The 15,969-nt window shown below is 56.6% G+C and overlaps 1 protein-coding gene across 2 annotated transcripts; it reads right to left on the bottom strand.

The window, feature by feature from the left end:
* Positions 1-797: 797 nt before the first annotated feature.
* On the bottom strand, positions 798-13,895 carry PAQR5 (progestin and adipoQ receptor family member 5). 2 transcript variants are annotated; one of them, XM_062642562.1, is made up of 9 exons: positions 13,611-13,895; positions 10,803-10,849; positions 10,236-10,451; positions 9,882-10,009; positions 9,559-9,764; positions 8,751-8,877; positions 4,036-4,132; positions 3,417-3,558; positions 798-2,970 (listed from the first exon to the last, which is right to left on the bottom strand). In XM_062642562.1, exons 3-9 carry the CDS (start codon positions 10,284-10,286, stop codon positions 2,723-2,725), a joined length of 999 nt encoding a protein of 332 aa, XP_062498546.1. In that variant the 5' UTR covers positions 10,287-10,451; positions 10,803-10,849; positions 13,611-13,895; the 3' UTR covers positions 798-2,722. The 2 variants fall into 2 exon arrangements, with proteins under 2 accessions (XP_062498546.1, XP_062498547.1); XM_062642563.1 differs by lacking the exon at positions 13,611-13,895 and adding an exon at positions 11,001-11,308.
* Between the last annotated feature and the right edge of the window lie 2,074 nt (positions 13,896-15,969).

Here is a 15,969-nt window from a genome sequence, read left to right as displayed (position 1 = left end):
CAAGGACAGGGGCAGAACGGGTCGCGGCCTGCCCGGAGGTGAACCCCTTCGTTCCCAGCCTGGAGGAAGTGCTCGGCCGCGGAGCAAGGCCCGTAAGGTGGAGGTGAGCCGTGGGTGAGAATCCCGGCCCCACGGCTCCATCCGCGTGCCCTTCGGAGGGGCTGGAGGATGAAGCCGCTTGGCTTTAAGCCCTGGGCAGCAGCTCTGAAGGCTTCGGTGCGTTGAGCTCAGCCGCCCTTAAACCACAGACAGGTCTGGTTCGGTGCAAATTAATTCAATTCAGTCAGTTTACCCCCTAAGGGAAAAGCAGATGAGTGAAGCCAAAGCGATGCCACCACGCTGGCTCTAATTCTTTCCTGGGAGCACGAGCAGAAGCAGTGCTGTGGCCCGAGCTTCACTTCCAAACGCTGATGGGCAATACACTGAAACACCTGAGTTTCTGAATGTCCTCAGAGCACACGTCAAGGATCCAAAGAGCCAAAGGGACCCGACCGCCCCAGGAGCAGTCCCACCATCACACCACCCTCAGCCTGCAGCCTACCACTGATGAGATCGGGCTGCAGGGACCTACAGGAAACCTGGAGAGGGGCTTGGGACAAGGGCCTGTAGGGACAGGCCAAGGGGAATGGCTTTAACCTGCCCGAGGGGAGACTGAGATGAGCTCTTAGGCAGAAGCTCTTCCCTGGGAGGGTGCTGAGGCGCTGGCACAGGGTGCCCAGAGAAGCTGTGCCTGGTCATTTAGTTCTGTTTGGGATTTGCTCTGGATGGGGTGCAAGCCAATAAATACATACCCTGTATTATCTACTCGTAACAATCCGACACTGCTTTTATTTCTTTATGTGAATAGAATTTAGTACATTCAATAGGTTTTTGAAGGCCCATCTCCAACTGCAGAAGAAACCTGGCTGCGTCAAGAGCAAACATTCACTCATCCAGTATGTGCCAGACAAAGGGTCCCTGCAAAGCGCTGCAGGATCCAGAGGGACAACGGTAGTGGAGAATACAGTGTAATGTATTCTGATGTCATTTTCCTGCACATAATGTCACCTGAGGAGGACGAGAGGACTTCCCAAATCCAAAAGTAAAACAACCAAGAAAAACTGTATGTAAATTGGACAGCCTCTTTGATAACGCCTTGCACGCGGAGCCAGATTCCATCCCGCTCACACCAAGTAAATAAGCTTTGCAATCATTAGCAATTATCTCTGGAGTGATTAATTTCCACAGGCAGCGTTTATATGGAGCTATACAAATCAGGCTGGTGGAGGTCAGTGCAAGAGTTATATTAGTTTTCTCTTTTAATGCAATAAAACTGTTGAATAAACAATTACGTTCCAGTGCTTATAAATATTAATAGAAATCTTGGTCAGCTTTCCAAAGAAAGCTATTTCTCAAAAGTACTCCCTTGTCCCGTGATAGATGTAATGAGCCGTTGTATTGTCACTCAAAAGTGCATCAATCATACCATGAGAGAGGCAATTCTACACCCAACCAATGGCACACCCGTATGATTATCAAGGAGCTGGATCCCATTCCCCAGCAGGCAGCTTTGCATCGCACGTTCCTGTACCTCGTGTGCAGTGTTGGTAAATCCAAGGTGACAGCTTCCATCCCAGCTGAGCTGGCACCTCCAGGCTCTCTCCGTGCACTCTGCTTCTCCTTGCTAAATCCAGACACAGCAGCAAGGAGAGCCAGGAGGGACAGGCAGAGCGCAGGGCTGATGCTGGGTGAGCCGAGGTCTAACTCTGGAAATGCCTTAAAATGACAGGGTTTGACCCCCCCTATGCATCAGCCACTCCAAATCCTGCCTTTCATCAGACACAGCTCATGGCTCTACACTGCACAGGCTCCTGCTTCTTGCTCAGCTCACGTCTGATACCACAAATGAGGTTAGAGAAGGAGCCCAGCCATGACCAGGACGGAGGTGTCTGTGCCACGAGGGAAGGACAGTGCCCCGCATGCTCTGCTTGGGGCTCCATCAACCACCGAGCAACTGCAGGCAGGAGCTCAGCTCCCCCATGGACATTCATTTCCCAGGATTTACCTAAGCACCAGAATTGGACCCAAAATAAAGCCATTCTAGAGGAGAATGGAATTCCTATGGTGAGTTCTCCTGGAATAACTCTTTTTGGGTCATGATTAAAAATAGCTGAATTTAAAACATAACCAAACTCTGGTCTCAATTCCACATGTGTCAGGCACTTGGGTTTAGTGTAAGGCTGTGTAACACAGGTATTTGAGGTTTTAATCTCAATATAATGCCACTTTCAAGGTGAAAACCTTAGTTAAGGAGCCCCAGGGAAAGCCACTGGTCATGCCTTCACTAAAGAGGCTTGGCTGTTGGTTTAAACCAACGACAAGGACATCTGTGTGACCAGCTGCGTTGCTCACGTTCCCTTGCCTCCCTGATTGCCCCATAAGGCAGACCTGGGGAATGCCTATTGCTTTGGGAAGTATTAGCACTTATTTCCCTTTGATAGAAGAAGTTATGAGTATTTTAAATACATCTTGTGGTAAAACAGCAACTTGATTAAGAGCATTTCATCATCTGTCCCCAGCTTGGAAGCTATATGTACAAAACCAGTGCAATTGTGGTTTGCTCTTGAGAAAATGTTCAATAAACCTTTTCTCAGAGAGTTTAGGTGAAGAAACTCCTCACCCATCCACGTCTTGTTTGGGGTCTGTCCCACGGAGCAGCATAAACACCATCTAGACCCGAAGCCTAATGCTTGTGTGGCTTTTCTCTCTGCAGAGGCTCTGGCATGAAGCGCAGGGACATGGAGCAGAGCCCGATGACAGCCAGGTTCATGGCCATGCAGATGCCCATCGAGGCGAGGGTCTGCACGGAGGAGGGAAGCAGCGAGGAGGGCAGGAGGCGGTCGTGCCGCTCGGCCATGTCCATCATGATGGCTTCCATCTGGAAGTGCGTGCCGATGATCCCACAGACGTGGAAAACTTGGTGGCTGTGCCCTGCAGCAAAGCCAGAAGCACTCACTGAGGCCTTCAGTCACCTTGGGCAGCTCACTGCTGCGCTCCTGGCAGCACTAAGGAGCACTGTGCTTGTGCGTGGCATGAGGGGGGAACAGGGAAAACCCCAGGACTGCCATCCAGTCTCCTTGGAGGCTGCTCCTGCAGTGCCCTGACACTGTGAAGCAGCGCTAGGCCACAGCTGAAGGGTTTTGCATGAGAAATGAGTGCTTTGTGGTCACAAACCCTTTTAAACCATTTTGGAACCAGCACGTTTCTGGAGCTGTGCCTGCTTTACCGAGGCAGGACTGCTCTATCTCGTATGTAAAACCACATGCTGAATCTCCAGCAGGGAATGAATTATAACCTCTGGGCATCACTCGTGCATTAATGTGCTTTCTCCCTGCAAATAATGAGGAAACAATTCCAACCCACCCTTTGGCACTTACCGATATAATCAAAGTGTCCTGGTGCGAGTCGCTCTGGCAGATGGCTGGCGAAGATGAAGCAAGTGAGGAAGGCAAAAGCAGTGTGCTTATAATGGACTGGGATGGCAGCCTCCGTGCAGCTCTCTGCCATGCACAGGTAGAACTGCAGCAGCAGAGAGGCATCCACACAGGGGGACCATGCAAAGGGAGGAGAACAACACGTTAAAGGAGGCAGAGCTGTTCCCTGAGCCCCCATCACCTCTGGCTGCCCATTACCCAACACCAGGGCACGATCCAGGGCTCGATACAACAGCCATCACCTCTATTTCACGTAAATCCCAGCCCCACACATCCTTAGTCCTCATTGCAGCAAGATTCCCATCCTGCTCCAGTTGAGGAACTGGAAAACTGGCAGCTTTCTGAGGCAGTAACTTTCCAGCCTGGGCCAAGGCTGAGCGTGATGCTTTGAAGTGGAAGGAATCTGCCTGTCAATAGGTGCAGGAAAAAATAACCCAATCCCTTTCCTGCCGGAGTTTGTTTTCCTTGTAGAAAAGGAATATTTTCCCAAGTATTTCCAGGCTCAGATGCAGCAGTTGATATTCCCAACCCGCCCTGGTGCTGTGACCACAGGGAGCTGTACCCTGTAGAAGAGGGGGATGCTGTCGAAGAGGTACGGGTACGCGAAGGCCAGGATGCGGGAAGCCTTGCTGAACACGGGCCGTTCCACCTCCAGAAACCTAGAGGGAAACAGAGGAGGTGATTCCCATGGCACAGCACTGTGGATTAGGCTGGATTCCATTAGGCTGGATTCCACTGCTGGGATTGCAGTGCAGACGTTGCACAGTCAGCCTCCCGTCAACACTGAATTCAGGCAGGGCAGCACTGAGGGGGTTAAAGCTGAGACCACCCTTGAGCCTTGAGCTGAGGGAGGAAGGATTTAGAAGCCACAGCTTCTCTGGACAACCTGTGCCAGGGCCTGACTACACCATAGTGAAGAATTATTTCCTAATATCTAATCTAAATCTCCCCTGTGTCAGGTTTTCACTCTTGGTTTTGAATCTGAGCTTTCTGAGCTCAGCAATCAAGGAGAATACATCTGCCTTGGAAGGCTTGGTAGGTAATGCTGCGTTCAGGCTGTGCACATCCCTGTTAGTTAAGCTGTATCACAGCTCATGGCTGAAATGCATGAAATGGGACAGCCTCCTTCTTTTTTACACCTTACCAAGGCTTGGTGATTGCCATTGCAGAGAATGCACAGAGAGAGTTACCGAAATCACAGCCTAAATGAGATAACCAAGTTACTTTTCAATGACATCACCATTCGAATGGAAGCAGCAGCCTGTTGGCTTTCGTCATACCATAGATGAGGAGGAAAGTGCATGTCTGGGCAGGGGATAATATCCTGCATTTTGTTCTGCAGGAAAAACCTGGTGATGAGATGTAGGACATTGCCCAAACAGAGCCACCATAACCCCAGCGCAGTGCTCTCTTCACAGCAGATGGCTTGAGATGGAGCAGAGTCCACGTGTGCTCTGCTCTCACCATGAAAAGCCCATTCAGGTTCCTCTGCTTGCACAGGGATCACAGAATGGTTCGGATTGGAAAGGACCTTCAGATCAACACCTTCCTTCAGATGCCCCTTGGCAAGTCCCTGCCAAAACCCCACGCTGCAGCCTCCCATGCAGTCACATTGAAGAGGCCGAGGATGCTGAAGCGTGGCCGTGGCGCAGGAGCTCAGGTAACCCAGCGCTGACGGTGTGAGCACAAATCACTCTGACACTGCCAGGCGTGTGCCCTGCTCCAGTGACCCCGGCAGCCCGCAGAGCCCAGCCCAGGGAGCGGCTGCAGAGCAGCCCCAGCAGCATTGCTGTGCCCGGGCAGGTCCCTCCCGGCACCGCCACCCCCATTGCACAGCTCCTGGAGCAGCTCCCCTTGGTCTGGCTTCAGCTTGAGCCCAGAGCCCCTCCTGTGCCGGGCTGGTGCTGCGAGGGCTGGAGCAGCTCTGCTCTGGAGCCAGGCTGAGAGAGCTGGGCTGGGGCAGCCTGGAGAGGAGAAGGCTCCTTAAGGGGAGACCTGAGAGCAGCTCCAGTGCCTAAAGGGGCTGCAGGGAACCTGGAGAGGGGCTTGGGCCAAGGGATGTAGGGACAGGCCAAGGGGACACCGGCACGCATGGTTCCGGAGCAGGGGGATGCTGACAGTTAAATTTGCAGAGCAATATTTGTCCTTTTAAACAATCCAAATCAACCTGTGCCTGCTCTCAAGTCGCTGATTATTCCCTCTGTGTTATTTTCAAGTACCATGGTCAGTGAGCTTCGCTTGCTAAGCCCATCTAAGGAGACAACGGAGATGCACGTGACAAAGATAAGAGGGGGAAAGAGACAAAAAGAAGGAAAGAAATGAGGACTATAAGGAAAAAAATACCAAGCCCTGCCTGGCCTCCTGCACTGAGGGGCCCAAGAGACATCCTTCAGCTTGCAGTACTGCTCCGTAATAGCAAGGATAGGACCAAGTCTTCCACTCCAGCGAGTAACCCACAGACCAAAAGGTGAGAGAATCCCCTCGCACTCGGCAGACACATCAATGAGCCAGATGTGCTCAGCGCTCTCCCTCTCACAGGGACGTGTCGCTGCCTCCCACCCTGCAGTGTGATTTCCTCCTGCTGCCTTCACCAGGGTGTAGGAGCATCTTTATCCCTGCTGAGACAGCAGCATCCAAACGCAGCCCTGTGCTGGGGGGGGACGACACCAGGAGGAAAGACCCCCGGAGTTCCGTGATGCTGCGATGAGCGACCACGGACACGCGAGTGCTCCCCAAACACAGCCTTCAGGGAGGGCTCCCCATGAGGGAAATGAGCCCCAGGCAGGCCGAGGGCTCGCAGGCACGCACTGCAGGCAGCCAGCGCAGTAACTCAGTAACTCGAGTTATTCCAAACAAGCTTCCTGATGCCATCCAGGAACAAACGTGGAGCTGCTCGTGCTTTGGGAATGATGCAACGGGCTGCGAGAAGGCTGCGGTTCCCCTGCAAGCCTGCTGCACACGTGGATAAACACAGACACGCATAAACACACCTGCACACAGACACACAGAGACATGCATAAACACACCTACACACACAGACAGACACACAGAAACACATCTACACACACAGACAGACACACAGACACGCATAAACACACCTACACACACAGACAGACACACAGACATGTATAAACACACCTACACACACAGACAGACACACTGACATGTATAAACACACCTACACACACAGACAGACACACAGACATGTATAAACACACCTACACACACATACAGACACACAGACACACATAAACACATCTACACACACAGACAGACACACTGACATGTATAAACACACCTACACACACAGACAGACACACTGACATGTATAAACACACCTACACACACAGACACACAGACACACATAAACACACCTACACACACAGACAGACACACAGACACACATAAACACACCTACACACACATACAGACACACTGACATGTATAAACACACCTACACACACATACAGACACACTGACATGTATAAACACACCTACACACACAGACAGACACACTGACATGTATAAACACACCTACACACACAGACACAGACACACATAAACACACCTACACACACAGACAGACACACAGACATGTATAAACACACCTACACACACAGACAGACACACAGACATGTATAAACACACCTACACACACATACAGACACACTGACATGTATAAACACACCTACACACACAGACAGACACACTGACATGTATAAACACACCTACACACACAGACAGACACACAGACATGTATAAACACACCTACACACACATACAGACACACTGACATGTATAAACACACCTACACACACAGACAGACACACTGACATGTATAAACACACCTACACACACAGACACAGACACACTGACATGTATAAACACACCTACACACACAGACACACAGACACACATAAACACACCTACACACACAGACAGACACACAGACACACATAAACACACCTACACACACATACAGACACACTGACATGTATAAACACACCTACACACACAGACAGACACACTGACATGTATAAACACACCTACACACACAGACACACAGACATGTATAAACACACCTACACACACAGACAGACACACTGACATGTATAAACACACCTACACACACAGACAGACACACTGACATGTATAAACACACCTACACACACAGACACACAGACATGTATAAACACACCTACACACACAGACAGACACACTGACATGTATAAACACACCTACACACACAGACACACAGACATGTATAAACACACCTACACACACAGACACACAGACACACATAAACACACCTACACACACATACAGACACACTGACATGTATAAACACACCTACACACACAGACACACAGACATGTATAAACACACCTACACACACATACAGACACACTGACATGTATAAACACACCTACACACACAGACACACAGACATGTATAAACACACCTACACACACAGACACACAGACATGTATAAACACACCTACACACACATACAGACACACATAAACACACCTACACACACAGACACACAGACGTGCATACACACACATACAGACACAGACACACAGACATGTGCATACACACACATACACACACACAGACATGTGCATACACACACATACACACACATACAGACACAGACATGTGCATACACACACATACACACACAGACACACAGACATGTGCATACAGACACACAGACATGTGCATACACACACATACACACAGACATGTGCATACACAGACACACAGACACACAGACATGTGCATACACACACATACAGACACACAGACACACAGACATGTGCATACAGAGACACACAGACATGTGCATACACACACATACAGACACACAGACATGTGCATACACACACATACAGACACACAGACATGTGCATACACACACATACAGACACACAGCCATGTGCATACACACACATACAGACACACAGACACACAGACACACAGACATGTGCATACACACACATACACACACATACAGACACACAGCCACTTGTTCTCCTGCCAGGCAGCACCATGGGAAACGACCTTTGAAACCTCCACAAATTAAAGCTACTTCATTCCTGTTGCAGTTTTGAGCACCAAACTCTCCTAGTGCCGACAGGCAACACGTTTCCGACCCAAAAGTCCCCTTTTCCCCCTGTCCTGAGCTCGAGGCTCACCTTCGTATTGAAACCCCTCACTAACGGCACCCATTAGCGAGGACGCTGCAGCAAGCGGGGCAGAGCAGCAGCTCACCTGGAGTAGCAGGAGAGGCTGGTGCTGACGACAGTGTTGAACACGGCGGCGGGCACGTAGCAGCGGTGGAAGGTGCTGTCGACCCATCCCGCCGGGAAGATGTACGCCGAGTACGCCAGGGCGGATCCTGGGAGCGCGGGAGGAATCCGGTGAGCTCCGGTCCCACCAGCACCCGTGGGAGCTGCTGTGAACCTTTGAGCTTGGGTTTGGCATCAGGAAAGGGAGGGATGGATGAAGGGGGCCGAGGGGAGCATCAGGAGATGCTCTCACAAGCAGCTCCTGCAGATGCTCTTCCATGGGGAACCAGAGGCACGTGGGCCGTGCAAAGACCCTGGTGGGTGCTGCTGCGTCCCCTGGGCTTGTCCCCAGAGAGGTGCCATTGACTTCACCGACAGCATTTGTCTTCAATCTGCTTTTTTACCCTTATTCACTTTACTGCAAGGACTGCAGAGCCAGGCCTCCATCCCAGGACTGCCCAGTACAAAACCCAGCCCCCAGTTACTGCTTGTAGTGGTATCATAGATGAATCACAGACTGGTTGGAGTTGGAAAGGAACCTTCAGATCATCCAGTTCCAACCCCCTGCCATGGACAGAGACACCTTCCACTAGACCATGTCACCCAAGGCTCTGTCCAAGCACCAGGATTCAGGGAGGAGGAAGAGGAGAAACGGACACTGCACACAGTCAGCTTCCATCTCTGCTTGGCCCATGGGTAGGAGCCACCTGAGCACCCAGCCTGATGCTGCAGCTCCCGCCGCCCTGGGGACCAGCACCCATGGACACCTCTGCCTGCCCACCCACCCTTACCCAGGCTGTACATGCTGAGAGCAGCGTAGTCAAAGAAGTAGCAGATGTGCCGGGTGCGGGTGGACATGGTGCTGAAGGTGTGGGCACAGCTGGAGGCCAAGGGGTAGATGCAGCAGGTCAGGAGGTAGGCGAGGAGGGGCCAGGCATTGGGGTCCTCCCGGCCCCCTGGGCCCTGCAGCCGCCCCACCAGGGTCCACACAAAGTACCTACAGGACAGAGAACAGCATCGCACCCACGGGGGTCCCCATCCCTGCTCCTTTGTCTCCCCATGGAGACCACCCCCTCCTGCCATGGATGCTGAAGCCCCAGGGGATGGTACCCACCAGGCAGGCACAAAGTGTGTCCAGATGTTGAGCGTCTCATTCGTCATCTGGAAGACGCTGAGGAGGCAATCAGCTGCCGAGCTCCGGGGCGGGCGATACCCAAAGAGGATGCCCTGCTCCTGGTACCCCTGCAGGGCACGGGGAGGGGGGCATTGGAGGAGAACGTTTAAGGGTGCCGAAAGGATGGAGACCCGGGCCCTGCTGCAAGGACAGAACTGGGTCCCCCATGGAGGGACTGAGCCCTTCCCAAGGGGTATGGACACCGAACATGCTGTTCCCACTTATCCCCCCCCCCCCCCCCCAATAAAAACCCTCCCAAACCTCAGGCTTGGGGAAGGAAAGCTCCTCTCTGACCTTAGGCACTTGGTTGATGCTGAGCAGCCGGGGTAACTTGATGCTCAGCATCGTGTGGGTTGAGGATCCAGCTCCAAGGGCTGCTTTCGGCTCAGCTTCCCTGTGGAGAGCCCTGGAGGTGCCTCACATCCTGCCTGAACCCATCTCACACCCCACCGGGGAGGCGATGGGATGGAGATGGCTGAAGTGATGCTCTCTGGGCTCAGGATGGGTGGCCTGGGGGAGACAAGCATCAGTGGGGATGCAGCACTGTGTTCCATTGGGAGATCCCAAACCCACACGTGGCAAATGCTTCCTGCAGGGATCCCATGGCATGGGGAGAGGAGATGGCATCCTGTATCCAAAAGGGGCAGGGGGAGAAAAGGCAGCATGCCCCTATGTCCACCACCCAGAGGGACTGGAATCCCTGTTATCACCCCATCAGCACCCACATCCTGGAGCACCTCGAGGTCACCCAGAAAGCCCTGCACATGGGTTTGGGGGCTGCAGGTCCCCTCTGGGAAGCTCCCCATTGAACATCCCATCACCATGGCGCAGCCCCTCCAGCCCCACGTCTCCATCCCTTACCTGCTGATGGTGGTGCCACCTCTCCCCCCTGTGCCTCCACCTCGGGGCTGTGAAATAAAGGTGGCATAAGGAGGATGTCCTGCCCCCTCCTGCCCAGCACAGCATTCCCGGCTCCCTGCAACCCTCCAGTCCATGGGAAGGAGCCCCCCCAGCCTCCCGGGCTCTGCTCCTGGGTGATTCCCTGCCGCCATCCCGCACCTTCATCCCGGGACGTGCCGTGATTCCCCCTCCAGCACCCGTGGCCCTCGCTGCTGGTCCCACCGCAGCCCCTTTGCTGCCCTTTCCCGGGCCCTGCCGTTACCCTTTGTCTCCCCCTGTTCTTCCTCCTGCCTGTGCCCTGCGTGTCCGCGCAGCTCCAGAGCAAACAGGGGCAAAGCCCCGCGGGCTCCTGCATGGGAGCGCCCGGGGAGAGGGAGGTGGCTGGGGGCGGCTACGGGAGGGGAAAGATTAACGAGGCAGCGGAGCTAAAACCCGACCTAAAGCGGAGCTGGAGCCGCTTTGGTTAAAGATTAAGACTTAAATCGGGACCTTCCCGGTGGCTGTTGGAGTGTGCGGGAGCTGCCCCGGTGCGGAGCCTGCGGCCCCTGCGCTATTCCCACTCCTGTCCATGGGGGAATGGGGATGGGGATGCTGCGGGGGCTTCCTTGGGACAGAGGGAGTGAGGGCAGGGAGTGGGAGTGAGGAATGAATGGAGAAAGTCAGGGTGGGGAATGAAAGCAGTGGGTGAGGGCAGGGAGTGAGGGCAAGGAATGGAGGCAGGGAGCGAGGGCAGGGGGTGAGGCCAGGGAGTGAGGGCAGGGAATGGAGGCAGGGAGTGAGGGCAGGGAGTGAGGGCAGGGGGTGAGGGCAGGGGGTGAGGGCAGGGAATGGAGGCAGGGAGTGAGGGCAGGGGGTGAGGGCAGGGAGTGAGGGCAGGGGGTGAGGGCAGGGGGTGAGGGCAGGGAATGGAGGCAGGGAGTGAGGGCAGGGAATGGAGGCAGGGAGTGAGGGCAGGGAGTGAGGGCAGGGAGTGAGGGCAGGGAATGGAGGCAGGGAGTGAGGGCAGGGAATGGAGGCAGGGAGTGAGGGCAGGGAGTGAGGGCAGGGAGCGAGGGCAGGGAGTGAGGGCAGGGAGTGAGGGCAGGGGGTGAGGGCAGGGAATGGAGGCAGGGAGTGAGGGCAGGGGGTGAGGGCAGGGAGTGAGGGCAGGGAATGGAGGCAGGGAGTGAGGGCAGGGGGTGAGGGCAGGGGGTGAGGGCAGGGGGTGAGGGCAGGGGGTGAGGGCAGGGAGTGAGGGCAGGGGGTGAGGGCAGGGGGTGAGGGCAGGGAATGGAGGAAGGGAGTGAGGGCAGGGGGTGAGGGCAGGGAGCGAGGGCAGGGGGTGAGGGCAGGGAGTGAGGGCAGGGGGTGAGGGCAGGGAATGGAGGCAGGGAGTGAGGGCAGGGGGTGAGGGCAGGGGGTGAAGGCAGGGAGTGAGGGCAGGGAGTGAGGGCAGGGAGCGGGGGCTGCTGGCGGTGTTCGCAGGCTCCAGAGGCACGGGGCAGCCGGCACCGCTCTGCCTTTGCCTGTCCCCGGGGAGGCAGCGCGGGGCGCCCCGATAACAGCGCTCAGCCCGGGAGCTTGCAGCGAGCCCTGCACGGAGCCCCGCGGCCGGCAGAACCGGCCGAGCCGGGGCCGGGGCCGGGGCCGGGGCCGGTCCCTGTGTGCGGCCCCGCAGAGGTGCGGAGGGCTCTGAGTCACCGGCGCCGGGCGCACCCACGGGCCCGCCTCCGGACGAGCCCTTCCACCGCGGGGTGAAGACGGGGCCACGTCAGAGCCGCGGGGTGGCTGCGAGCACCCCCCTGCCCCATCCTCATCCTCATCCCCTGCCTCCTCCTCACGCGATCCCAGCCTGGGTTGTGCTGAAGGGACCTCAAAGCTCCTCCAGCTCCAACCCCTGCCACGGGCAGGGACCCCTTCCACTGGAGCAGCTTGCTCCAAGCGCCTGTGTCCAACCTGGCCTTGAGCACTGCCAGGGATGGGGCAGCCACAGCTTCTCTGGGCACCCTGTGCCAGCGCCTCAGCACCCTCACAGGGAAGAGCTTCTGCCTAAGAGCTCAGCTCAGTCTCCCCTCGGGCAGGTTAAAGCCATTCCCCTTGGCCTGTCCCTACAGGCCCTTGCCCAAAGCCCCTCTCCAGGTTTCCTGCAGTCACCATTAAAGGCTGTGGTTTGTCCCTGATGAGAGGAGCCGTGACACATCCCCCGTCACCCCATCACTGCCCCTCCATGGGCTTAGCTTCACTCAGCCCCATGGCACCGCCTGCCCATGGCACCGCTCCCGTGCCAGCACCAGCCGCTGACTTTTAATGGCAGGGACAGCACCGAGCAGTTAACGATTCACTGCTCCTTACGGCGGGGCAGGGAAAGGGCTGGGAACGAGCAGCCCGGCTCCTCCGAGCACTCGGGAACGGGACGTGCCAAGACCTCTCCCAGCAGAACAACAGCGGCTTTGTGGGAGCTGCTGCTGCTGCGGGCGGCTGCCGGTGTCTGCTCAGGGCTGGGGCGAGCAGCTCCGGGCTCACGCATGGGTTTGAGGCTGTCCGAACCCAGTGCGGATCGGGCACGGGTTTGAGCTCCTTGCCCCCCCCCGTCCCAGCTCCTCATCCCAATCCCAAACCACTCCTGGGTGGAACTTCCATCAACTGCGAGCAAGCGGCGCAGGGAGGAGAAAGCACGGCCCCATCCACACGCAGCTCCTTCCCACCGCCACCTTCCCCTACGGGTGGAATCGCTCCCAGCGAGGGAAAGCAGCAGGAGCGAGGGGGAAGAGCGGAGCGGGCGGTACTTACGGCCCCGCCGCCGGGAGCGGGGCTGGGTCGGATGCTGCCTTATCCCTGGCGCTGGCTCCGGGCGACTGTTATTACTCATCTGTGTACAAACACATTCCACATGGCCCGGGTGTGCTCGGGATCAGGGCGGGATCGGGGCGGGATCGGGGCAGGGAGGCTCTGCCGGCTCCCGCTGGGATGATCCCGGGAGCGGGGCAGGACGAGGCCGGCGGCCCCGGCTGCGATCCCAGATGAGGAGCGCCTGAATTCTGGCTCCTCTCGGAGTGGAACAGGAAAAAGGCAACAAAACAAAACCGGAAACGGCCGCGGCCAAGCGCTCGCGGGTCGTGCTCGGGATCAGCTTGAGCCGGGCTGCGAGGAAGTGGGATAGGGCCGGGGAAGACATTAACTCCAGAGCGCCCTGCGCATCCTCACCGCACAGGCCCCGCTGCTTCAGCACCCGGGGTCACCCCGGACCTGCTCAGCTGCCTCCGCGGAGGGAGTTAAAACCCTCCCGCTGGTGCTCCCAAAGAGTCCTCAGTCTGGACGCACTGATGATGGATGCACGGATGACCCCAGCCACGGGCCATGGGGTCCCCTTGGGTACCACGGAGCAGGAGCCACCCGCTTGCAAACCCAGCGCATTTGCCCTTCCCCTCCCCGCTGTGCGGGTGCAGCCGTTGGTAACGCGTTGCACAAGAGCGGAGCAGAGCGGGTGCTGCTCCTGTTTTATTCAGTAGCTCCCGGAGCCAAGCGGAATGTGCTGCTCGCAGGGAGAAGCAATGGGGCCGGTTGGAATCCGGGCTGGCGAGCGCACTGCGCTGCCCTGCATTCTAATCACAACTCACAGCAGTTTCTGCTGTGAGCGCGTTAACCCTCCCCTGCCGGCTTCCCACCGGATTAGCGGCTTCCAGGGATCCACAAGCCCCTTCTGAGCGCAGTTCCCACCACGGGGGATGCCCAGGGCCGGGATTGAGCCCATTGCTCCGTGTGGAAGGCTGACCCAGTGGCCAGCTCCCGGTGGAGCTGAGGAGCGGTGGCGTTCGCATCCCCCAAGGCAGGGGCTTGGGAACTCGTTGTGCAAGCCCAGGGTCATCCATGGATGTTCTGCGCTTCCACACGACAGGAGCTCAGCTCCGCTTTGTGCCAATGAGCACAAGGCCTGGAATTGCTGCTTGGCTCCATTCGGAGCAGCCCCAGCTCACACCTTTACAGACAGCTCAATCCCTTCCGTTGGGAAAACCCAGCCCGGAGCCGCACAATCAAACCCTCGCATTCCCGTTCCGCGGCTGTCACCTTGGGGATTGCCCCTTGCGGGTGTTTGCACTGTGGCTGTGCCAACACCCATTGCCAAGGTGCCCCTGCTGAAGGGCAGCAGAGGGTGCAGGGGAGCCTTTGTCCTCCATGGGCACCCATGGGTGCTGGGCAGGCATTGGAACAGGCTGCCCAGGGCAGGGCTGCAGTCACCGGCCCTGCAGGCGCTCGCACACCGTGGGGACGAGGCCTCAGGGCTGGGGTAAGGGATGGACCTGATGGGGTCCATGCTCCTTTCCAACCCGGTTGGTTCCGTGGCTTCCATGAGCTGCGCTGCGGGAGGCGGACACGGGGGGGTTGGAGGTGATGCACAGAGCATGGAGAACGCAGGGAGGAATTAACTGAGGCCAATTAAACCCGCAGGGTAGGGCGCAGTTAAACATCAACCACTGCTCCCGCCGCAGCTCCCGGCAGCGGCTCCGGAGGCTGCCTGGGGATGCCCATGGATGGGGCCACGGAGGGAGGTGGTGGCTCCACAGGGGGGAACCAGCCCAGGAGGGAAGGGATGAGCGCGGCTGCCCTGAGGAGGTGAGGAAGGGAGAGCAGGCTCCTTCAGGCTGCACTGATCCCCTGGGATAGAACCGTGGAATGGCTTGGGATGAAGGGACCCCAAAGCTCCTCCAGCTCCAACCCCTGCCACGGGCAGGGACCCCTTCCACTGGAGCAGCTTGCTCCAAGCCCCTGTGTCCAGCCTAGGAAGGGACCATGGAGCAGCTCCAGCTTTGCTCCAGCATCTCCTCCCCTCCCGATGGATACCCCCACATCTGGAAAACGATGTGAGGAGCACAGAGGTGGCCCAGCCTCATGGATAAAGGGGAATCTGGTCAAAATCCCCCCCACACACACACACACCTCCCCAGGACCCTCAGTCCTGCATGGAGCCAGTCCTGGCCGCTGGCACATCCCAGCTCCTGCGACATTCCTGGCTCCAGCTGCCTTAATTAATGCTTTTAATTACAGAATGAGTGCACCGACAGGTTCTGCCCATGGGGCACGAGATGGGGAAGGCGCCAGCGCTGACGGTACCATCACGTTCTGGGGTTTGGCAGCAGGGAGCAGGGATGAT

Source organism: Pezoporus occidentalis, unplaced genomic scaffold (assembly GCF_034315485.1).
Source record: "Pezoporus occidentalis ecotype Australia unplaced genomic scaffold, CSIRO_AGI_Poc_V1 ctg72, whole genome shotgun sequence".
Lineage (NCBI taxonomy): Eukaryota > Metazoa > Chordata > Aves > Psittaciformes > Psittacidae > Pezoporus > Pezoporus occidentalis.
This window is presented reverse-complemented; position numbering and strand designations above follow the sequence as displayed.

What these genes read in the sequence shown, in the direction of transcription:
- PAQR5 (XM_062642562.1), bottom strand. Translation starts at nt 10,286, where the DNA reads ATGCTGAGCATCAAGTTACCCCGGCTGCTCAGCATCAACCAAGTGCCT. An exon ending in ACACACTTTGTGCCTGCCTG is followed by an intron (nt 9,765 to 9,881) that starts GTGGGTACCATC and finishes TCTGTCCTGTAG; the next exon opens with GTACTTTGTGTGGACCCTGG. An exon ending in TCTCAGCATGTACAGCCTGG is followed by an intron (nt 8,878 to 9,558) that starts GTAAGGGTGGGT and finishes CCGCGCTCCCAG; the next exon opens with GATCCGCCCTGGCGTACTCG.